Source organism: Mobula hypostoma, chromosome 15 (assembly GCF_963921235.1).
Source record: "Mobula hypostoma chromosome 15, sMobHyp1.1, whole genome shotgun sequence".
Taxonomy (NCBI): domain Eukaryota; kingdom Metazoa; phylum Chordata; class Chondrichthyes; order Myliobatiformes; family Myliobatidae; genus Mobula; species Mobula hypostoma.
In genome coordinates, this window is record NC_086111.1 from 59,922,849 (window position 1) to 59,948,810 (window position 25,962).

Genomic DNA, 25,962 nt, shown 5'->3' on the forward strand with positions numbered 1-25,962 from the left:
CACTAACACAGGGTTTTAGTGAGCTGCTGGACAATGGCCTCAAGGTTTTCAACACCATCCCAAAATAATGGCACATCCCTCAAAGTCCAACCCTTTGTCCCCATTGCGAGAGGTGGAAATGGATAAGGCTGGTGAACAGGGCTCTGGTAAACCTGTATAGGCTAATCTCCTGTACAGTGGATGGGATGGACTGCAGGAGCTTTGATGAACTCCAACCATGCCATCAACTTCAGAGGACGACGGAGATGGCCTATGCTCCACAGAAAGCCAAGGGACCAAGTAAGTAAGAGTGCATACCACAGGTCAACCTTCCCAATAAAATCATTACTTTCAATCTTCCTCCATTTTGGAGGAATCTAAATGACGGAAATGAGACAGAATTTCAGTTTGCCAGTTTGTTGAGCTCCGTACGAAAATGGCAGGCTGCTGTGCTGATTTTGTCGGGAGGAGGAGCGAGCTGTGCCATGTGGCATACTTAACTATACACGTTGCACACTGGGGCCTTGTTTCCTGTCTGCTTTCAACACAAAAATATTAAGTTGCCAGCTGCCCTTCTTGCTTTTATTCAGTACCTTCGAAAGTTTGTCTTGCTACTCATGGGATACCCAGTGGTTTAAATCAATGATCATTCATTCCTGCCTCAGTTTAAAATTAATCTGCTTTGTTACTCCAGCTGTTCTATTGGATTAATATTTTAGATTTATGTGGAACAATTTCACGTATGGCATGTGGTTATAAAATAAATACGTTTGTCAACCAGTGTCACAGTAATAAAAGCCAAGAAGTAAATAGTCATATTTTTTCAGGGAAAATGTATAAGTAAAGATGCAGAAGTATTAGGTGCAACAATCTTTTCTGATAAGGAATTTCATGTGGTTAGGAATGCATGCAGATGGTAATATTACAGGTGTTAATAATAAGCTATTCTCCAAAACTGTGCAGATTCAGGGGTGGGTTTTTTACCCCAAGTGGGCTTCAAGTCCCTATGGCTTTCAGCGGGAGAAACTACCTGAAGAGCCGAGCTTAATTAGAACTGAGTGGATGCAATTGAGTACTTGTCATGATGGAGCTCCCAGGACTGGACACCATCTACTCCAGCAGACTCAGGAGGAAAGCAATCAGCATAACCAGAGACACCACACACCCCGGCCACTCTCTGTTTGACCCGCTGTCGTCCAGCAAAAGGTTCGGGACACTAAAAGCCAGAAGAAATAGCCAGCTTCTATCCCAGAGCTGTGGCCTCCATCACACCACTCCCACAGAACAATGACTGAAACTGTGAGCACACACATACACACCCAAGGACTCAATACTTGCACTAACGACACTTTGTGCATTACTGTGATATTCTAGTGCTGCTGAAACTTATTTTCTGCTACTTATCTATTTAATACTGTTTTTCTGTTAGTCTTGTTTTTATCTACTGCTTTATTTAATTGCCCGAGAGGAAGCCAAACAGAGTTTCATTGTACCTGTGTATAATGACAATAAAGATCATTCAATTCAATTCAAAGTCCGTCACCACGGTGCAGCATACGAGTTTGGGCCCAACCATAATGTAGTGGGGGTTGACTGTGCTGCTGGGTTGGAATGGGCGCGGTGGTGGGGGTGGTGGAAGGGGAGAGTAGCCGTAGCTGATATATTGGGGCCTAGGATAGCTCTGCTGCTTTTTCTGATCACACAACAATGAGGTGAATTTTACATGCTGGCTGCCCGCTCCTTCCTGTGTAGGGTTAGGGCCTGGCTTTCAATATCCCAGTTGGCTGTGTCCTGTCAGGCAGCTACTTGCTCTCTCTTAAAAGTAAGGCCCTTCCTGCCCTCTGAGCCGCACCGTCCCAGCAACCCTCGACAACCCTGATTAACTCTAACCTAATCACAGGACAATTTACAATGACTGATGAACCTACTCGGTACGTCTTTGATCTGTGGGTGAAAACTGGAGCAGCTGGGAAAACCCATGCATTCCACGAGGAGGATGTATAGAGACAAAACAGTGGCGGAATTAGACTCAGGAACGCCTTGAGCTGTTATAGCATCATGCTACCGCAGTGTCCTATGCACCCGTTTAAAGGACTAAAAAAGATGCAGATGTTCACAGTAATGAAAGAGTGTTGCATTATGTTCTTTCACATCATTTTCAGGAGGGATGGTTCAAATTCAAATACGACTATTTTCTCTGCTTTGGAACTAATCTTGTAACTTGATTTCCTTCTGTTTCTAGATTATGGCTCATTGATTCCTTGGCACTTTGAGTATGTGTTCTCTATTTCATCCCTAAGTCCAAACCTATTGTCAGCTCATGTCGACTTTTACAACTTCCAGTGGACAATCAATGTTGGAGGAGCAAAGCAGGAATTCAAAATATTTTATTTCTAAGGTACCAATGGTTTGACATAATTTTGGAGATTTAATCATGTGGCATTAACCCAGGTCTGGTGATGCTTGATATGCTATTTGCTAAGGGTTTGCACGTTTCATTATCTAGACTGAGCCTCCAGGTATCACCAAGCACAAAATCACTTTTTTAAAAAAACTTTGGTTTGCTGAGACTTGGGTTGAGATGTTGACGTTTTTTTCTTAGTCTTAGGACCTTCTGTTCAGATTCACTGAGCAGGACACTAAAAACGGTGCATTTGAAAATTGTTAGTTGATAATTGATTGGGTAATTAGTTAATTGGCAGCAGCCAATAAAAGTAAGTTAGGCTCAAGCAGAGTGATCGTTGTTGAAGTGGACTGGTATGAGAGTGAAGAACACGTGATTTCTTCAAGAAATTTCTCAGCATTCAGTAATTTCACTTACAGTCCATTACACCACTGGCATTTAGGGCAGCAAGAAGGTCCTCCATCACTCTCTGTCCTTGGCCACTCAGATGTAGAAGGATTCTTCATTGCTATTTCTGTAACAGTTTCATTTTACCAGTCTGGGTTGTTAGCCCCGAGTTGGACCCTTGAACCTGGAGGTCTGGGGGACCACTCTTATTCTGGTCTCTACCCTTTGACCTGTTTGGAATGAGGGACCCTGCCAAGAGCTAAAGGATAAAGCCCTGACTCCAGCCAACGTAGCTCTCCGGGTCATTGAGGAACGCAAGTTCTCAAACCACAACATGGCTGTGGTCCTCTTGGAGGAGCATTCGGTACACAGAAGAATAAATAGACTAAGTAGAGTAGTAATATGTATTGAATTACAATATTCAGTGGGGCTCAGAAGACATTAATTAACCACAGGATTTAACAGTTGGACTAGTGTACATGCCTGAACTGAGCAAATAAGGACCAGGACTCCATCTGCGACGTTTGCAGTCAGTCCTCGGTTATAGTAAACATAGGAAATGGGTCATTTGACCAGGTGTGTTTAAATCGTAGTTGGGGTCCCATTCCCACAATTGTCTTTGTTCTGGTGGTGTTGAGCTTTATGTGAGAGCAGTATGCATTCAGCCACATGGAGATTACTCCATACTGCAGCTGACTTGTGCCTGAATGCATCCACCCGATGCGAATGACTCCTAGCTCCCCAGGTAGGTTTGACCCTCGGCTGAAAACTCAAGGACTTCAAGCCCTCTTGGGGTAGGACCTGCCCTCGAGCCTGCAGTTTTAGAAAGACAAAGTGAATCATTGAATTCAGGATAACTTTTTAATGAAAACTTACATGTATTAGCATAGAGAGAGCGGTATCATCCTATGACTCCAGATTTGTACCAGGAATGAAAAGGCATTGTCCTGACTCACTCTGCCACGAGATCACCAATATTACTATCTTGAATAACATTTCATATAGGAGACTGGATTTTGGGCATGCGATCGAAGCGGGTGGGACCCTCACTATCCAGGACATATCCTCTTCACATTAATACTACCAGAGAGAAGTCACAGGAGCCTGAAAACACAGCCTCAGTATTTTAGGAACAGTTTTTTCCTCTCTGCCATCAGATCCTGAATGATCCATAAACACTACCTCACTATTGTGATCTGTTTTTGCACTACTTACTTAAATTTAAAATGGATTTCTTATTGTAACTTACAGTAATTTTTATGTTTTACACTGTTCTGCTGACACTAAACAACAAATTTCATGACACGTCGGTGATAATAAACCTGATTTTGGAAACATTTGTAAAGTCATACACATAGGACGATGCGGGAGCACAGCGCTTTTGGATACAATTCCTGCCACTGTCTGTAAGGAGTTTGTACGTTCTCCCCGTGACCATGTGCATTTCCTCTGGGTGCACTGGTTTCCTCCCACAGTCCAAAGACGTACTGGTTGGTAGGTTAATTGGTCGTACATTGTCCCATGACTAGGCTAGGATTAAATCAGGAGTTGCTAGGTGGCAGAGCTCGCAGGGACAAAAGGGCTTATTCCACACTGTATCTCAATCAATCAGTAAAATGCAGAACAAGGAGACAAAAAAATGTATTACACCTTCCATCAATTTGAAAGCTTAGCTTGTTTATTTATTTAAAATATTTTCCCAATACAGAACAGTCAATTTTACAATCTACAGATAAGTTTGCTTAACTAAAATATTCCCTTTGAGTAATAATGACTATAGTGAATGGCAAGTGAAAAAAATATCACATTTGTGCTTTCTCATCCAACAGTCCATTCAACTCCATATTTTGCATTTTTCAAAGAAAAAAGTTTCATTTCATTTGCTAAACTTCTGGTCATTAAGCTAAAATGACAATATAAACTTCGAAGTATTACTGTTTCTGATAACTCTAAGTGCATTCCATTGCGCTCTAAGTTCAGTTGAAACGCAGTATTTTTAATACAGTCTGTCACAGTTGTAATAGCAACCTCTTGTGGTTACAAATTAGTATTGCATCTTTTGTTACAATTGTTTCACAGGTAAAAATAACATGCTTGATGCAGCACCTAATTCAACACTGTTTCAGTATATTTTAACATTACATCAAATAATTCTTCTGTACATGATAAGATCCACTAAAAGCAAAGCTAGACAATTAAAAAATCTGAAAATCCCTGAATGATATTTACTGCCATCCATACATGTTAAAACATCTCTATACTTATATAAAATCTACAAATAATTTGCATAACATTACCCAGGTGCAATTTCAAAAGCACTTATTTAAAATTTTAATTATTTTCAAGAAATAAAAATGAACAGAAAATTTAATATTTTATTGATTATCTGTCTTTATAAAACAAGGCTCAGGTTATATGTAGACACGTTTTATGTAATGTCTTAAGAAGGTAAATTGAACATATCAAATGAATTGGCTTATATCATTATTTATAAAAAAAAGTTGCACAATAAGTAAACCTATTATTAATCTATTTTTTGTTTTGCAAAATGTCACAGATTTGACACCACAACAATGCGTTTACATTTATTCACTTTAATAATTCTCATTGCATATCAACTGAGTTGCGGTACAAAACTTGTACACCCTATAGCACTAGTGTGGATTTCCAAAGATATGGATTGTACACAATGGTGTTTTCATCCTCATTGGTTGGAGCCCATCACCTCATGCCTAATACATTAATTTAGTTCTGTAGTTTTATTTTGTTGAATGTGAAAGAACATACACATGCAAAGCAACCTTTGTTTTGCCTTTCAGAAATTTTAGTAGGAGGCAGTTTATCATTAAAACAAACCATTAAAATTGCCGCTCCTTTACTAAATCTTAAAGATGCAAGTACTTTGATTATATTATACGATCTGATGGAAAAAAATCTGAAAACACATTATAGCACTATTCACAATGGAAAAATGAAAACAAGGGCATTTGTTTATAGTTTGGCAGAAAATATGAGGAGAATTTGGCACAATGTAATCAGCAGGGATCTAAACCTGACTCGGGATATGCTGATTCAACAGAACTAGTTAATCATCAACACCAACAGCAGGATGAAGTCCAATGTCGTTTGCCAAGTTTCCACATTATACAAGGGAACCACTAATACTACGGCTCCTCCTTCCCTCCCCAGCCAGTGGAGACATTCTGATATTCACAATGGGCTTCTCTTTACTGCTGGGGCAATATATCACAAATAATTTGGCAAACATTACTACCAGATGATTTGAACAATAATTTCTGTTGGCCCACACATGTTTCCAAATAGACAGGCTACACAATATCCCCAAAACATACCCAAGCAGAAATCAATGTAATGTTCTTAACCCTTTGCTGGATAGGTCTGCCTATATAGAGTCATAGAGCAATCCCATGTGGGCAAGTTCTTTCTTGATAAAAAAAAGTGTTACATTTATTTGGAACGTCTTAGAAACATTCCAAAGAGCTTCACAAATAATTAAACCCATTTTGACATTACTGTTACATAGCTCTGTATTTAGTCCAATATTATACTCAGCAGGAATCCACAATGATAGTGGTTTTGGTTAGAATATGATGTTCTAGTAATTGGGAATCTATGTTTTATTAGGCAAGGACAACATTGATTTAAGATAAAGAGAATCTCAATAAATGAAGTAAAATGTAGTAACACTTATTTAAACTGATTGAATATTGATGGAAGGCTGAAGTTATAGACCGTCACTCAACGCCAAACAGATTATTTTGTTAATATTGATTTAGCTCTGTCATTCTGATTGGAAAGTTTCATCAGCTTTCATTAATTGTTGTTTAAGCAAAGTATACATGTGATGGAATTAATTCAGCATTATGTGCTTATATTAAATATCTTAGTACTGTACTGAGGATTTCCTGCCATTATTTTTCTTTAATGAATTTTGGTCCATATTATATCAACCCTATTGTTAAACCAATGGTCTAAATCAGAGGTTTCCAATCTTTTTTATGCCATAGACCCCTACCTTTAACCGAGGGGTCTGTGAACCCCTAGTCCAAATGTTATTTTGCATGTGCTTTACTGGTGGTATGCAGATACCCACACCCAGTCCTTTCTGGGGACATGGAGGGGCAGTGACTTGCTTACGGACGCATATAATCTGTGAAGTCAGGCAAGAAGTGATGATTCTCATTGGGAATGCCACTATAAGTACTGAGGCGGAATTGACTGACTTTGTGTTAGAAATTACAGAATGGATTCTCTGACATCATGATGGGGAAGGTCAACACCTAGGGTGAGGTCTGAAGAGACCCCCCCACCCCCCAGAAAGTGCAACATACCTAAAAAAAATGTTTCACCAGAATGTGGGAGAAGAATCCACCAGCCAACTTCTGTGGTTACCAAGGCTAAGGATTTTTAATTTTTTCCCCCCATCATGAAGACCCAATTATAACCAATATCGTTCCCAGTTGTTTTACACTAGTATTAAACATTCAATGCATGGTAACTGTTATCACTGCAAATCATCCAACTGTCTTTATGTATGGGAATGCCATCACAGGGAAATAAGCAATTCCATTTGGAAGTGCTGGTCAAGTTCGGTGACCAATTTCACATTACCATTTAATCTTGTGGTGTGTAAAACTGTAGACTTCAGAATTGACTTTCTAGGTTGATATTCTATAACTAGTTTCTTCAATGTGCAGGCACGTAATGATAGCATTCAAGTATACACACAGGCTGCTTCCACTGGATGCATACACATCAGAATGTGCAATGAAGGTATCAAATTAAGTTTGCATATTTACCTTAAAATGGGGTTGAATTACATCGAAATTGGCTGTTTCCTGCTGCCTACCCCTTATTTGTCTGAAACTGACAGAAGGACTTGAATTAGTCTGCTTTAAGTCATGTAAGGAGCTTATAAAGGTTCAGCTTATCACTGGACACTCCAACAAGTTTCTACAGAGGTACCTTGACTGGTTGCATTGTGATCTGGTATGGCAATTCACATGCGCAGGAACACAAGAAGCTGCAGACAGTAGAGAACTCTGCCCAATACATCACGGGCACACTCCTCGCCAATACTGGTAGCACCTACAGGGGCACTGGTTCAAGAAGGAAACATCCTTCATCAAAGATCTCCACTACACAGGCCATGGTATCATTTTTGTGGCTACCTTTGGGCAGGAGGTACAGAAGCCCGAAGCCCCATACCTCCAGATTCAAGAACAGCTGCTTTCCTTTAACCATTTCGTTCTTGAACCAGCTGACAAAACCCTAATCACAATGGTTTAGCAACACTGTGAACACTTTGCGCTAAAATGGACTTTGCTTTCCTTTGTTCTAGTTGTGTATTTTGTTCAAAAGCTGTGCGTGATTTGTATGTTTTCCTTGTGATTGCTACTGATCTAAAGCTATTTGCCTGCCCATTATAAACTTGACATTGACAGGGTGTCAAATTCAATAATGACATTTTGCAGACTTTTAAAAAATGAAATGGGGACAACCAAGTGACAAGGCTGCTATCTAGCTAGTGCTATTGCCTCATAGATCTAGAGACATGGGTTTGATTGCCACCTTGGGAGCTGTCTGTGTGGAGTTTGCATGTTCTCTCTGTAATGGTGTGAGTTTTCATCTGGTCCCTCAGTTTCCTTCCACGTCCCAAATGTGCTGGTAAGTTAATTGATGGCTGAAACCAACTGCAGATTATTCCTGGTATGCGTGGCTGGAGGGAGAAGTGGGTGATGGGTAGAGTTAATGAACATATGAGACACAATAGGTTGCACAAAATCTGATGGGGAAAGGGATGACTGAGAGTGCTCTGAGGACTGGCATAGACTCTAGGAGACAAATGGGAACTTCTCTGTCATAAAGAAATCTGAAAAAAAAAGAATGTGAATAAAAATGAGAATCCCTCTTTAAAAACAAACACCATCCTTAATACCATCCAAGTGATATACATTCCTTCTTGTGGACCAGTCACACTGCAGAAGAAGATCTCCATCAGTTCAATAGTTTATCAAGAGACATGCTTAACCATGGTACTTGCTGTAAAACTGACTTAACATTAATGTTCCCAGAAATGCAAAGATGCCATGTAAGGATTCTGTACATTTAGTAAAATAAACATGAAAAATCATAAGAGTTCACAAACTTAAAATCTGAAGCTTTTTTTTTAGTAATTCCAAGGAGGTGGGGCAGGTTGGAAAGAAAGAGATAAACTTTTATCATTAGAATTTAATTTTAAACCAAATTTCTAACAATATAATTAAAATGCATGATGAAGCTTCAGCAATGCTTAATATTGATACTTTTAACTAATTAATTGGCCTTATTGTATAACTTTTAATGTAATCTAGTGCATATAAACAATTACAAATCAATGTACATATCTTTGGGAAAGTTTCTGTACCCTTACATTTTAGTATTTATAGATTTAATTTATACTTGGAATTATTTTAATAAAGATATTTCATTCTAAACTAACATTGCATTTTTTTCTGTTGGCTTCACAAAGAATCCAATGCTACCATGAACTTTTGTAGATTATATAACATGATGTGTTATTACTGTTACACTTTTCAGTTAAAATCACTTTGCACTTAAAACAATGAAATGAACTTTAATAAAGTGTCAGCTAGAACACCCTCCTTTCTCAATGGTGTATTTCTATTTCTTTGGAAAATTATTTGGCAGCAAGAACCTTCAACACATCTTTTAAGTTATCCAAAAGACTTAGTTCTGGGTGACAAAATGTGAAATTTAGAGCTAAGTAGTTAATGTTACAAAATGAAATCATTCAAATGTTATGATTTTGATGTTCTGTATTAAATCCAGTTGTACACATATACATCTGGACTCTTTTTTTAAAAAAGAAGAGTTTTGTGGCTGTCTGTTAGGAGACAAATCTCAAGGTTGTATAACGTATACATACTTTGATAATAAATGTACTTTGAACTCTTTTAGTATGATACTTGGCAAGTGAATACATCAAATAATAATTATCGGTGGTACTAAAGTATCAATAGAAGCTTCAATTGTATTCATGAAAATGCTGATGAGACAGTATAAGTGTGGTCCTAAAGGGAAAAACCAGAGTGCACGCAAAGTTAAAACTGTTGGAAAATATTAAAATATGAATACCCTAGGCTTTAAATTTTATTCCTCACTATTTAACAGACAATTTCTGAAAAAACTTTCATAAACAATTTTCAGAACAGTGAAGGATTATTCAGGAGCAATCAAAAAGAAAATTTTTCCTCCACTTTACTTCTATTTGCATAATGGAGCTGTGTGCAATTCCACAAACAATTGTTTGAATGTTTGATGAGGCCATTGTTCATGATTTTCATTTGCTAAAATCAGATAATAAAACAGTGCCATTGCGAAGAAGAAACTGCTTTGTCTATGATTGAGGCTGAGGATGTCTAATACAGGTCTTTGTATATTTCTTGCAGGAGTGGATGAAGACTCATTTCTGCCTCTGTTTTCCTGATTGTGTGCAGAAGCTGCACATGCTCAGTAACAATCTGTCGCAGATCAGTCATTTTCTGAAGCAATTTTGCAAATAACTGAGGTGAATCTGGGTGGTTTATCTTAAGCTGAAGGGCAAGTGCTTGTAGGATGCTGTCTTGCAAATCTTCTATTGGTTTAACATTCAGCAATCCAGGCCGATCTAGAGAGAAGAAAAACATTCAAATTGTAATTATAGCAACTTCAACATACATTTGTCTTTTAACCAAGCAAATTGTCCCAATACACCTCAAAGAAACATATCAAACAAAACACAAGGATCTACTACAATAAATGAACTAAAACCTGTTCAAATGGGACAAAAAAGTGTCAGAAAGGCAGATATGTTTAGGAAAGAAATTTCATAAAGACTGCAGAGCCTAAGTATTTGCTGTAAAGCTATTTTATATTTGAAGTTTACAATCAGCACTCTAAAAAGAATTCTATGTATATTTGAAAAATTTCCTCTCATGGTTTGAAGGGATTCAACTTTATCCTTTGTGCAGTGCTGACATATTATGTGTGTTAAATTCCAAATCTGAAATTTAGTTGCCACTAGAGCAACAGTATAGTTACCCTAGTACTTTATTTTTGAAGTTCAATATTGGCAGTCCTAAATGCTTCCTAAAATCGTGCAGGATATCAAGGTAAGAGGGAATATATTCTACACGCTAAAAGTAACAAAACTTATAAAGAACACATTGACGGTTGTACAAATGGTGTACAAAATGTATCTGCATTTGTAATTCACAACCAATCTCTTGAAAAGTAACTAAATGATAGGGGAGATTACTTTTATAAAACGCAGTGGGAGTAGGATTACCTAGACCCAGTTCCAAACAAGTTAAAATGATAATAACCTCTTCTCACTTAAAACACAGATAACTGTCCTACTCTTTACATAGGAATGGGATAAATCATTAAAAACAAAAGGTTTAGTGATTCATTTGAAATTATCCTCAATCAATACCTTAATCTATTTACCATTGTTAGGTATTCCTTAGTGTCCTTGTGAAGCAAAACTATCATTCTTATTTATAACATTTTCAGTCAAACTTTTCTCAGGAGGAATTCTAGATTTGCATTTTATTTGGCATGGAGATAGTTAAGATGTGACTATCAGTTCTAGAGTTATGAAGAGCAATTTGAAATATATGGATTAATCTTCAATTTTCTTTCTTTTGTGACCTGCATTTTCCCCCTTTAATTTACTCTTGGTATCATCAATTTTATTTCTCAAATTAGTGACACGAGGTCACGTTACCATATCACAGAACACTGAAGCTTTATTATTAATTTTTTCTGTGACAAAACATTCGGTAATGTAAACAGGAGGAAATCTGCAGATGCTGGAAATTTAAGCAACACACACAAAATGCTGGTGGAAAGCAGCAGGCCAGGCAGCATCCATAGGAAGAAGCACAGTGGACATTTCAGACCGAAACCCTTCATCAGGACTAACTGAAAGAAGAGAACGTAACCCTGTTTGAAAACCAGCAGAGGGGCAATCTTGATAAGAAATATGATTGTCTCATCTTCTTTCCCCTACAACTAGCTGATCACAGATAGACATGGTTCCAAGTAATATATTTTAAGATTTTAGAATTATGGATTACTCAAAACAGCAAATCAAAATTCACAGAATACCATTCAACAAGAAACTCATTATCAGTTATGTTGGTTCCCTTGAAAATATTCTGCTGTGTACCAAGTAGATGTTAGCTGATAAAAACCAGGTTTACGTTCTTGTGCTGATGAATTTGAGAGCCTAAAGTGCATATCCCACTGGTAAGTGATGTCTAGCCAATGCTGAAACACTTTACATGATGCTTTTGTTAGGAGTATTTGGTTGCTTGGCTAGAAATATCTGCATTTGCACAGGGAGCCGTTAAACAAATCAAAAATATCTGTGCCAAAGAAACCCATTGCAATTTCTACAGTTTCTTTAAAATGCAAAATTTTTTGAAAAAGCTTCCTCCTTCTTAAGAGTTCCCACCAATTTGTCATTAGAAATTGAAATTATACAAATATGGTACTATGCAAAAGTCTTCGGCACATGTATATAGCTAGGGTGACTAAGACTTTTGCTCAGTACTGTATTTGTCAGTGTGGCGGGGGAGTGAGTTTGTAAATTTGGCAGGAGCAAAGGATGCTGGGAATGGTGAGGGCTGTGCACCATGGGAAGGGTGTGGGACAGGTGGCTGAGAAGGTGTGCCATAGGTTGGGGGGGCTGGCACAGGTATAGACATACCCAGGCTTGAGACAATAAGCAAGGTCATTTGATTCCAAACAATTGGTTTATTGATCACTACAGAATGCCTCTCTGGTGCTTCCTGCTCCCTCCCCTTCCCTTGCACTTTTCCCAACCATGATTCCCTTCTCCCTGCCCCCTTCCCACTCTCAGTTCACAATAGAGACCCAAATCAGAATCAGGTTTATCACCACTCACATACGTCATGACATTGTTTTTTGCAGCAGTACAGTGCAATACATACAATTACTCTAGTACTGTGCAAAAGTCTTCGGCACTCGAGCTATAAATAGAGTATGTGCCCAAGACTTTTGCACAGTACTGTACATCCAATAGTAGATTAGGGTATAAGTGACTGGCATATACCTCCTTTTGATTCTGGATTACATCGTGGTTTTACATAATATACTTAAAAGAATTTAAGATGAACTCATTTAAATTGAGCCCTAAATAAAAATGAGCTCAATACTTTTTACATTCAAGCACACTGATTTCTGTAATTTCGCATGAACAGTGAACCTTTCAATGAGATTATTCATATTGAACCCTTTAGTATGCTAGTGGTCGGGATTCAAGTCCCTCCACAGTCCGTGAGGAGTTTGCAAGTTCTCCCCATGCCTGCGTGGGTTTCCTCTGGGTGCCCACATTCCAATGATGTGTGGCTTAGTAAGTTCTGGCCATGCTACACCGGTGCTGAAAGCACAGTGTCACTTGCCGGCTGCCCCCAGCACATATTCACACAGTGTTGGCCATTGACTCAAATGACGCATTTCGATATTTAGATGTACATGTGGCAAATAAAGCTAATTTTTAATCACTTGGCTCTTCACAATGTCTCCGAAATAACTAAAATAAGTAAATGATTCCTGATGTGAATGATATGTTACAGGCTGACCAGGCCTATCAGTGCATCTGAAAAGATGTATTAACAAATTTTAGCCTAAAGTAATAGATTTGTATTCAAATAGGACAAAATCGATACTAAAAGCAGCTGTAACTAGCTGTAAAAGTATTACAAGCCCTTGACGGAGAAATGGCTGTCACTGAAGTAGAAATAATATTGTAATCATAATTCCTCCATTATTCTAATGCTGAGGCTTTCTAAGATATTGGTCAGGCTGCACTTGGAGTATTGTGAGCAATTTTGGGCCCCTTATTCTAAGAAAAGATGCGCTGGCATTGGAAAGGGTCCGGACAACGTTCGCAAGAATTATCCTGGGAATGAAAGGGTTAATGAGGAGTTTCTGATGGTGCTGGAGTTTAGAAGAATGAGCGGAGATCACATTGAAACCTATCGAATATTGAAAGGCCTAGATAGAGTGGAAATAGAGAGGATGTTTCCTATTTTGGGGGAGTCTAGGACCAGAAGGAACAAACCCAGAATAGAAGGACATCCCTTTAGAATAGAGATGAGGAAGAATTTCTTCAGCCACAGGTGGCGAATCTGTGGAATTTATTACCACAGACTCCTGTGGAGGCCAAGTCATTCGGTATACAGTAGATTCTGGTTAATTGGTCCATCAGTTAAACAGGGGAGCTGATTATTTGGGACAACTCTTAAAGAACAAAAGCTAACCAAGAAAATAGCCGGGGTTCCCTTTGCTTATTTGGGACACTATGTCACTTAATTGGGACAGGAGATAGTCGCAGAACAGCTTCCAACCAGCATCAGTTACATGAACTTATGCTGTCGTTAGACGCACCTTGCCTAGACCGAACAGTGTTAAATAACATCACCTGCATGTGTTTCTGTTCAAAAAGCAGTGATTTTTGTCATTGATAATTGGCAAGAAATAAGCATTAAGACAACTTAGAGTTGTTTTGCTCACTGCGGTTTCAAGCATTCAAACTTGGAGATGCCAGGAACAGCTGGGAGTGAAGATGAAATGATTTCACTACTTCAACAAGTTAGGAACTATGGAGAATTTGAAGGTATCAACACTCATCTTGTTTGTTACAATGAAAATGAAGATTTGGAAGGTGCAATGCTCATCAAAAGCATTGTATGAAGGCAGTTCATTATCTGTACTGGGAGTCTGCAGTAATTTTGTTCAGTTACAGTCAATCAAAAAAACACAGCATTGTGTTGGTTGTCTGACGTATCCAATGATGACAGTGAAACGTCTGAGGGAGAGTTTTTACAGTGGAAAAGCCATGGTAATTGGGCCGTCACACTCTCTCTATCTGGGAAGATGAGTCCGGTGGTATGAGTAGTTGTCACAAACTGGGATCTTCCTTGGTTGCAGGGGATAACCATGACTTCTTATGTGCCTTGTCATGCCCGTCGTTCTCCATGAAGCGTTGCAGAGTTGTATTCTTGGCTGTTGGATCTAGTAGTTCTCATCTGCCCAGTCTGCCACAGCTGATCTCCTTTGCTAGGACAGGCATGTCCTAATTAACCGGGATACAAGGCCCACTGGCTGTCCTCACCTGGTTTAGCCTGCCTATTGAAGGTGTGGGTATGGGTAGTGGCTGCTGTCACATACGAGCAGCTCCTTGGAGCCACAGGTGAAAGCAGAGTGCCTGGTCGTGATTAAACTGCCCCAGAATGGACACAACAAGCTCCTTCACTAGAGGTGCTACACCACGCCCCCCCAGACACCCCATACACGGCAATGTACACTGGATAAATTCCTCCATTGATAACTATTACGAACTAATAGACAGTTTTATAGTACTGTAGTAGCATTGATAGTGTTCTAATTTGTTCCGTATTTCATGTACATACATAAAATTTGTTACTCAGTTACTTTCACTGATTTGAGATCTGAGTCCTGCTGGAGGGTCTTGGCCCGAAATGTCGACTGTTTACTCTTTTCCATAGATGCTGCCTGGCCTGCTGAGTTCCTCCAGCATTTTGTGGGTGTTGTTTTGGATTTCCAACATCTGCAGATTTTCTCTGGTTTGTGACTCAGTTACAGTACTTTGTCTTTTTTTATATATAACTTTTTAACTATCTCCAAGAAACATCAGCTAATCAGGGCAATGCTTACTTGAGCCAAAATGATCTGTTCCCAATGTGCCCCAATTAACTGGAATCCACTGTATTTAAAGTAGATAGGCTCTTGATTAGTAAGGGTGCCAAAGGGTGAAAGCAGGAGAATGGGGTTGAGAGGGATAATAAATCAGCCATGATGGAATGGCAGAGCAGACTTGATGGGCTGAAGAGCCTAATTCTTCTCCTTTGTATTATGGCCTTATAGTCTATTCATTTCACCAATCATCAAAAACAATGTGCAATCTGAATCTTAACTTTTTCAATGTTGGACAAAGTGGTCCCTTATTAACAGATTCGCATGAAGAACAATTCTAAAATGACAGATTAACCATGAAGTTTTGACTATCAACAAACAACCTGATGACATTGAGGGACTTACTTCAGCTTACCTGCTCAGTTTCTACAAACGTGTTGCCATTGCCCAATTAGAGACAATTCATTATAATACTAAATGGAGGAAAGGTTTACACTTACATGTCACCTTTTGTGTTATTGGTTATGGAGGTACAAGAGCTTCTAGTTCCTAACCACCAGGTTCAAGAACAGTTATTACCATTCAACCACCAGGCTCTGGAACCAGGGTAGTTAACTTCACTCACCTCAACACCGAACTGATCACAACTTTCAAAGACGCTACAACTCATGGTTTATCTATTTATTTATCTATCTACATATTTATTTATCTCTTCTTTATTTTTTTTTGTATTTGCACAGTTTGTCTTTTGCACAGTTTGTCTTTTGCACGTTGGTTGTTTGACAGACTTTGTATGCAGTTTTTCACTGATTCTATTGTATTTCTTTGCTCTACTGTGAATGTCTGCAAAAATAAATCTCAGGGTGGTATATGGTGACATATATGTACATTGACAGTAAGCTTACTTTAGAACCACATGACTTTAAAGACAGTGCAGTATTTGAAGTACATTCACTGCTACTGTATAAAAAAATTAAGAGCTAATTTAAGTATAGCAAGATCTAATGAATAGTAACTGGGTAATGATTACAGGCAGATAAAAGTTGGGTGATAAAAACTACTACTTCCTCAATTTTGCTTAGTTTAATGATAATTAAAGATAGAAACAATGAATGCTTCTTATAAGTCAAGAAAGATTTGGTGGAAACACATTTGAAATTTATCTGTTGCTGGTGCCCATCTGATTCAGTTGCAGAGGTAGTTGAATTTCAAACTATATTCTTGGAATAAGCAACAATTCTAAAGTTTAGGATGGAAACATCTGCTGTGAATGGTAGTATGGTATCACTGTAGTTATGATTGGATTAATTATATGTTGGCATGAGTTCATGGTGACTGGGAGCCGAAATTAAGTAAATCTCAAACTGCGACGTGTGTGTAATTGGGTGTAAAACAGAACATTCAATTTCAAAATAAATCTGGATTGAAAAAGCTTGCATTGGTAAAGGTGACTGAAAAGCAAATGCGCTGTTGTAAACACCCAGGGGGTTCTCAAAAGTCATGCTGTCTTTAACCAGCTGGCTTATGTGTGACTCCAGATTTAGTGCAGTGTAATTGACTCTTAATTGGGCTAACAAGCCATTTATTTCAGGAATAGTTGCAAACTTTGGTATCACGTGCATGGTATTAAATATAAAGCTTTCTGTAGCCATCAGCCAGCTGGTGGGGTAGTGGCATCAGCGCCGGACTTCGGAGTGAAGGGTCCCGAGTTTGAATCCAGCCGGCTCCACCCATGCTGGGTTGAGCATCGAGCTAGCAACTTGGCCTCGTAAAAATAAGAAAGCCGCTAAAAAAAAAATCATCATGATGGCGTCCCGATGACTCCACTCGGAGTCAAGGGCTTTCTTCTTCTTCTTCTTGCTGTAGGTGTGCACAGGACGTCTAATAGTTGTAACTGTGGAATCACTCTCGGGTGGCAGGGAGGAGATATGTCTCTACCAAAGGAGGTGTAAGGAGCTTCTTCCCTCTGCCAGCCTGCTGGTCACCCTTGAGCAAGGTGCAGCACCTGCTCAGCCCCCACCCCCGATCAGGGTCATGTGAAGCCATGTGAGCAGCTGGCGGATGGCCGTATAAGCAGCCGGTGCAAATCAGAAGTCCTGGTTATGTGACCACTAACACCAGGCAGACAATATCTGAAGAGTATTGATAATTGATAATACACCCATCTTGTAAAAACACTACCCAGAAGAAGGCAATGGCAACAATGGCAATCCCCAACTTCTGCCAGAAAATTTGCAAAGAACAATCATGGTCATGGGAGCATGTTTGCTTACATCATATGGCATAGCACAAAATGATGATGATGGAAGCACTCAGGTTTGAAAAATCAAATTGTTTCAAAGGACCAAAAACATAAGAATATAAAGATGCAAAAATTGGATCCATTTGGGCTATTGGCATGCCCCATGGTCATCGCTTGCCTGAAGTACCCTGAAACGGAAAGCCGGGCTGAGATTCCTGAGGTGGTGTTCCCATTTTACTTCTGATGATATCTCTTCACTCAGCCCTTTTCTCATGTTTCATAACCTTTCCTTCAACACCTTATGCCTTGTGCACACAAAAAAAATGACTTCAGGGGCCCCTCAAACAAAACTAATACATGCACAGCTTACAGTCTCAGGTTATTGTTTTAGCTACTCAAGAATTTCTAGGCCACTATGTTTTTCAGCTGATCAGCACATGATCTGCCATGGTAGCCTAGTGGTGAGCATAATGCACTTACAGCTTGGGGCATTCTGGAGTTTGAAGTTCAATTCCAGTACTTTTCTGTAAGTAGTCTTTGTACGTCCTTCCCACAAGTTTTCAACAGGTCCTCTGGTTTCTTCTCTCAGTCCAAAGACATACCGGGTAGGCAAGTTGTCCGGTGATTAGCTTAGGGCTAATCAGGTTTGTTTGGGGAGGGGGTTACTTGAAGTGTCAGAAGGGCCTACTCTGCACTGTATCACTAAATAACTAAACAAACAAACAAACAGATAAATAACAATGAAAACCTGCAGGGCTCTGGGGATTGAGGGGATTGAGTCCGAGAGTGGGTTTGTTCAGGTAGCAGGTGGAAGTTCAATGCGGTGAATAACCTGTCAGACAGATCCCATGGGCCCAATACAGCCATTGCTGGACAGGCTGAGGACTGCATGATAGAGACCTCTGAAAACTCAGGTAGACCAAAGCCATCTACAGCAGCAAACAGAAGCAGAGGTTTCTCCCATCCAACAACTTTGCAGCCAACTTTTCCATCCTCCTTTCACCACGAGAAATCCATCCAGCAACTTTTAACCAGGCTCAAAATGCAAAGTGGGTGGCCGGTTTAAATAGTATAATGTCTCCAACTTATTAATAGTTAACTAGGTACACTATTAATCTAGGAGAGCATGTCTTAGTAGAAAATTTATGCAAAAAGGAATATGTTATTCTTACTTAGTCTAAAGTATTAATGTTAACACCTGAACTATGAAGTAAAGCAGCTTCTATGTAATTGTGGCATTAATAAATTTTATGGAGAAGATGGGACATGCTTCTGCTAAATTAGCTGTCAATATTATTAACAAATTTCATTGTATAATTTCATCTTCTTTGACATCACTCTGCTTGGAAACAAGATAGTTGCTTTACTGCACTGCACGTTTTAAAATTGTTCCGACATGAAACGAAGCTGTTAATGTAACACATCTGCTACACCACCTCAAGGAGCAATTATCACTCATAGGCCAAGGGGAAGTATTGTTCTCTGAAAGTCCCTTGAGCTTGAACAGACATCACTCATTCCCAAGGCTCACCTGTGAACAATGGCCAGAAAACTGACTAATACAGCAGAACTGCATCCCAGCAGGATTTCAATGCTTCCAGAAGGGTTGGAAAGAAAAGTGGTGATAGAGTAGACTTTAATAATGTATATGTGGATAGATTTTTAATTAAGACAATGAAAAGCAGAATTTCTTACCTCCACTGAGTATGACAACAGCAATAAATATTGCAATGTCAGAATCGTCGAGGCCCAAACCATTGAACTTCATAGCGAATTCAAATTTGGGCTCCATGACGTCACAGAAGGGTTTCCTTAGGCTCTTCAAAAACTCTCTTGTCATGAAACCCTGGCCGGCAGCAATCAGTAGGCCATCCTTATTCATCAGAGAAGCGAGCATACTGAATATGACCTCATGGACTCCATATTTAAGAAGAGTCACTTGGTCATTTAAGTCCAGATTTATGAATCCTGGGATAGACTTAGCAAATTCGGTGATTTCCCTCACAGCTTCCACTGAACGAAATTGACAGCGTTGAAAAATTCGTATCTCTACCTCCGTGTTCTGCTCTTGCAGGGGCGTTTGTTTGAATGTGATGCGTTCCTCGCCAGCCTTCAATGAATTCATGTCATAAATAACAAAAGGCTAGAACAGGAAAAGTACAACTTATGTTAATGACATTCATTATATTTTTATTATTCAGCATCAATCAAAATTAGTTAATTTCACTCTATATTTGTTCTGAGCATCATGGGTAGTGATGGGTATGGGGAGGAATCGGGATGGGGGAGCTGGAAGAGAGAAGCTGCAGTTTCCCTGTGTAAATTCCAAATGCCTGCTTGGGCCTTCAGCAGCTAATCTAAGTCAAAGTATATTTTATTATCAAAGTACATAAAGGTCACCATATACAACCCGTAGATTCATTTTCCTGTGGGCATACTCAGCAAATCTATACAGTGGTAACAATAACAGAATCAATGAAAGATCAGACAGAGTGCAGATGACAACAAACTGTGCCAATGCAAATATAAATAAATAGCAATAAGTAACGAGAACATGAGATAATGAGATAAAGAGTCCTTAACGTTAGATCATTGATTCTAGGAGCATTTCAATAATGGGGCAAGTGAGTGTAGTTATCCCCTTCTATTTAAGATCCTAGTGGTTGAGGGCTAGTAGCTGTTCTTGAACCTGGTGGTGCCAGTCCTGAGGCTCCTGTATCTTCCATCCGATGGCAGCAGTGAGAAGAGAGCATGACCTGGGTGGTGGGGATCTCTGATTACAGATGCTGCTTTCCTACAACACTGCTTCCCATAGATGTGTTCAATGGTTGGAAGGACTTTACCTGTGATGTACTGGACCGAATCTACTACCTTTTGTATTTTCATTCAAAGCCATTGGTGTTACCTAATTCCAGCAAGCTGCGAGGATTTGGAGTGTGGTTCTTTGTGTTACATTGAAGTATAGCATGCTCAGGTGGGTACTCTCGGGACGCCTTGTGATAGGCATGTTGGCTTTGTAAAGGGTGGGAAGAGAGGGAGATGAACTAGGCTGCTTTTAAAAATGACTTTCAATGAACTTCTTGGGAAGAGGCCTGAATTAAACAAAAATTGTGGATCTAGACACCAATTCTTGCTTGTACCCCTGGGCTCGCTCTGCTTCTACTGAACATTGATTTTCCCATCAACAATTAAGTCACAAAACGGGTGACATCGCTGAAATTAAACATAATTGTAAAATGCTATTGTATCACAACCGCAAACGCTTGCAAAATATGCATAGAATTCGAAGTATTCTAAACATTTCCCCCCAAAATTATGCAGCCTCTCAAAACAATGATGCCAGAAGTCAATCGTCCTGTACATAAAATGGAAATCCAAAATCCAGTAATTAAACTTGAGTCATAAATGTTACAACCTAACATGCAGAGAGGGACTTAGAGGAATTGTTGTGAACCACTAATGGATTCAATAGATACTGAGGAAGCAGCAGTTGTTTGGAAACGACCTACATTCAGTAATGGGAGCAAGATTGAATGCGAACCACTTTCAGATCCAGAATCAGAATCAGGTTTAATATCACTGGCACACATCATGAAATTTATAAGTAATAAATGTATAAAGTAGTTAAATAAGTTTTATACGTACACACACTTACTGTAATTCTGTTTTCTCCCTCTCTACTATCAGGTTTTGCTGTTGCAAAGTTAACAAATTTCATGACATATGCTGTAGTCTTACTCACATCCTTGGTATAAAAAGGACATTAAAGACCTGTAAATGTCTTACCGCCCTATTTAAAGCTACTAACAATTGAAGTATTAAATAAAGTTCAGAATTTCCGTTGGTTTACAAACTGCAGGGTATAATGAACTGTTTATAAAAGGCCAAGACCAATATAGTGAAAACATTCAGTTTTCTGTGGGTGAAGTACTGTGGTGGCTCTTATCTGTCTGGGCTAGTTGCCCAGAAAATTGATGCCTACAGTTTCTTCACATCCTCCCTGCCTGGGCTGGATGTGGAGGACTGACCTTGCTGATGGTCAGAACATGCTGCACTCCAGCAGTGAGTGCACAGTGCAGTCAGGTAAGCCCAGTCATAAACTTTATCGTGTGCAACTTTTAAATGTCTTTGTACTGAGAAATATTTAGAAACGACTACAATTAAAATCAAGGCAAGCAGTTATCAAAACTTAAAGGATAAAAAGAGAAAACACACTTAAAATGCCACAAATCCTGATCAAAATTACTAATAAAACTAGAATCCCTTTGAACTCAACGGAGCTGCAGATCCTGCACCTGGTCTAACCAACCACAGGATCCAAGAAGTATTTCCCCAGTCTGTGAGGCAGCACTTCCACATCTCTCAGCTCACAAAGAAGCCCCAGGCTTACTTCAACTCAAATGTCCCCACCATTGAGCACATCTACAAGAAGTGCTGTCGCAGGACAACAGCAATTCAAGGACCCCACAACTTTATCAGACTACTTATGCCTACAACCGGAGGATGGTGCATACAGTTACCTCTTATTCTTTCCCCATCGTTTCGTCTCAATCTTACCCACTTCCTCCTGCCTTTCTCCTTTTAGGACAGTCAAGAACTAAAGCCTAGACAGATGGTTTTAGACTGAAAGTACCAAGAAAGTTCAATCTAGCAATCCAGCTACTGCTCCAGACGCTGGCAATCTGAGAGTAATTTAGCCTGGAAACGATTCTGCCCGTCACAAGTCGTGAGATATGATTGACCTACAGCCAGGGTTGAGGGCATGGAAACTGCAGACAGCAGTATGGAGGAGGGTAACATACAAGTTCTATTGCAGAAGATGCAGATGAGGACTTTGATGAAGTAGCCCCTGGGAATGCTGATGAGTAGGTAGAAATGAATCCTATGGTACATTGGGAAGCCTGCCAGAAAGGAGTATCCAGGGTTGCATATATTGTTATGTTAGGAGCGAGTTTTAAGCACATTCATTCTGGCATGGACCTGGTGAACTACACCACTATCATACATATGGTCCCATCCAGTATGCAATCTCAGTCTCCACTGGAGCACAAGGCAAAGCAACCTAATATTTGGTGATGAGAGCACAACCCTGTCGTACAAGCTCAGACAGTTGCCACCATGGCTGGTTTTTCAGTCCAAAGAGCTGGTAGGGGATTGCAAATTACCCAGACCATAATTACCTCACCAACTATTGCCAAACTCAATCTTATCCTACGTGAGTTTGGGGCTATGAATGGAACTGGTATGTTTTGGTGAAGATGTTCTTACTGAAGAGCAGGTGTCTGTCAGCTTGATAGTTGCTGATGTAAATATAAGAGGTTATTCGTTTAAAGTTAAATTGGATAGATATATGGACAGGAAAGGAATGGAGGGTTATGGGCAGAGTGCAGGTCGGTGGGACTAGGATAGGGTAAGAGTTCGGCATGGACTAGAAGGACCGAGATGGCCTATTTCCGTGCTGTAATTGTTATATGGTTATATGGTTATATTTCTTCCCTGCAGACCAGAGTTGTAATGCCTCCTGTTGAGTCTCCATTCCCTTTCTCTCCTGTCAGTTTATCCACCTCTGGTCAACCTCACTATCATGCTGCACTCCACGGGCAGTGCCCACCAATTCTCCCATGTCTGGGAGCAAATGGATTTTAGAGAAGGCAAAGTCAAGTTTGATGGGGAGGATATAGAGGTCACTGAAACATTCAGTTCGTGTCAATCAGGCCATTACTTTAAGCAAACCCAGTCCACCTGGAGACACATTTAAAGTAAGTGCAGACACACAAAAACATGATTTACAAGCTTTAGTCTGCTGGTACATTCCACTTATGGGAGAAACTTCTAAAATTTCTAACACTCCCTCCAAAGCACCCTTTAATAACAATTGTATGTTTAAAGACTGAAGACTATGAAATTACAGTAAATGCTACCTGGTTATATTGCAAGGAGATGATGTATGATCATCTCAGCTTCTTCCTGAGCTCCTCACCACACCAAAGCCAGTCCTGAGCTAATTGCTTCACTTCACAAGTTATCAAGGAATGGCTGAGAACACTGACAACAACAAAGGCAAAACGCTGGTTACGTTGAATACATCAGAACATCAGTGCCTCTAGCCAAATTGCTTCAATATAGCAACAGCACCTGCAACACACACACAAAATACTGGAGGAACTCTGCAGGTCAGGCAGCATCTATAGAGAGGAATAAACAGTAAATTGATCAGGTATGCCCGGTTCACAAAACAAGCAAATTTTTTTAAGCTAATTACTGCCAAATCAGTCTGTTCTCGGATATCAGCAAAGTGATGGAAGGTACCCTCTGCCAATGCTATCAAGCAAGAGTTACTCAATAATAACTTGCTGACCAAGATTTAGGATGTCGTTGCTAACTTGGTCCAATCCTGCAGCAAGGAGCCAAGTTCCAGAGGTGAGGTGAGAGTATTTGGTGGTGGTTTCAACTAGTCAGTGGACAAAGGGAAAGTGTTCAAATGTTTCGTCATCATCATTATGTGCTGTGGGTGATCATGGTCTTATCCATCACCATGATTGTTCTTGCAAACTTTTCAACAGAGGTGGTTTGCCATTGCCTTCTTCTGGACAGTGTCTGTGGGTGACCCCAGCCATTATCAAAACTCTTTCAGAGATTGTCTGCTTGGCATCAGTGGACACATAACCAGGACTTGCGATACGCACCAGCTGCTCATACGACCGCCCAACACCTGCTTCCATGGCTTCACAAGGACCTGATCACTGGGGGCTAAGCAAGTGCTGCACCCTTGCCGTAGAGTGACTTGCAGGCTGGCGGAGGGAAGCAGCGCCTTTCACCTCCTTTGGTAGAGACGTATCTCTACCCTGCCACCCAAATGTCTACCTTGCACAAAAGAAGACGGTTGTGTTTGCCAGAGATCAATCATCCCACCTCCTGGTCAATTCAGAAGAATTTCTTCAGCCCAAGCATCCTCAACTGGCCTTCCCTCCTCCAATGCGGTCGGAATAGGAATGTATGCTCATGACTTCACAATATTCAATTCCATTTGTAAGACCTTAGCAAATGAATGCCTGCATGTAGCAAGGCTGATACATGAAAAGCAACACTCACGTCACAGAAGGCCGATAGTCTTCAAATTCTAACCACCTACTCTTGACATTATCATTGTCATGTCCCACACCATTGGCATCCTCTGGGCAAGGGGGTTGGGGCGAGGTCACCATTGATCAGAAACTCAATCAGACCAACCTCTTAAATGCTGTGGCTGGAACAACAAAGCTGGAGTGTTGCTAGGAATCCTATAGCAAGTGACGCACCTCCTGATACCCCACTAGATACACAAGTTCGGAGCGCCAGGATAACTGCACATCCAACCATTTTGATGAAGCTGTACAGCAATCAGGACAAAGCCATCCATCTGAATGATACTCTAACCACCATACTAAACAGTGCACAATAGCTGCAGCATTGCAGTTACTTGCCTAGACTACTCTAACAGCACCTTTCATTGTGAACGAGTATAAGGGTTTCAGGTACATGGCAACTCCACTACCTACAGGCTCCATGTAACGTGTGCACCAACTTGACACAGAAATATATTGCTGCATCCTAGAACTCCCACCCCAACAGCACGGTGCGTGTAGTTTCGCCACAGGAATGCAGCAAGGTGGAATGAAGCTCATCACCATCTTCTCAAGGGAAACTAGAGATAGGCAAAAAAAAGTTGGCCTTGCCGGCAAAGCCAAGACTCTGAAAAGGGAAATTAAGCAAGCAACAAAACATGAGGACTCATCATCTTTCAGTAACCCGAAGGCTGTGAATTAATAAACTGCATAGATAAGCCAGGCGATTCAAAAGCTAAGCCCGATTTCTGCAAGGTTCAACTGCAGTGTGAGGTTGTTCATCAAGTGAATTAAATTTTAACTCACAAAAGCATTGAGAAGCTACTTACCGATTTGTCCCCTGTTTTCCCTGCCATGATTGCACGAGATTTTGCTTTAGTTATAGGAAAAGACTTCATGTATGATTCGAACATATGTTTGGCAAGAGCACGGAGGTCAGCGGACACGGAGTTCAGTTGATCCGTATCACTGGAGATTTCAGCCAGGAGTTTCTCCTTTTCAGCCTGTGGCATTCTTCCAAATCTAATTGCTGTAAATTCAGTATCAACGACACTTAGTTGTAAAATATGTCCCACAGAATAATGGCTGTCAGTAAA

At 40.0% G+C, this 25,962-nt stretch overlaps 1 protein-coding gene across 4 annotated transcripts in view; it reads right to left on the bottom strand.

The window, feature by feature from the left end:
- Positions 1 to 4,426: 4,426 nt before the first annotated feature.
- Positions 4,427 to 25,962, bottom strand: part of pparg (peroxisome proliferator-activated receptor gamma) — a 148,068-nt gene continuing 126,532 nt past the window's right edge. For all 4 annotated transcript variants that reach the window (XM_063068162.1, XM_063068160.1, XM_063068159.1 and 1 more), the window contains 3 exons: positions 25,696 to 25,895; positions 19,458 to 19,905; positions 4,427 to 10,460 (listed from right to left, as the gene is read on the bottom strand). In XM_063068162.1, coding sequence (XP_062924232.1) covers positions 10,213 to 10,460; positions 19,458 to 19,905; positions 25,696 to 25,895 — 896 coding nt within the window. In that variant the 3' untranslated portion in view covers positions 4,427 to 10,212. The remainder of the gene's footprint in view (positions 10,461 to 19,457; positions 19,906 to 25,695; positions 25,896 to 25,962) is intronic.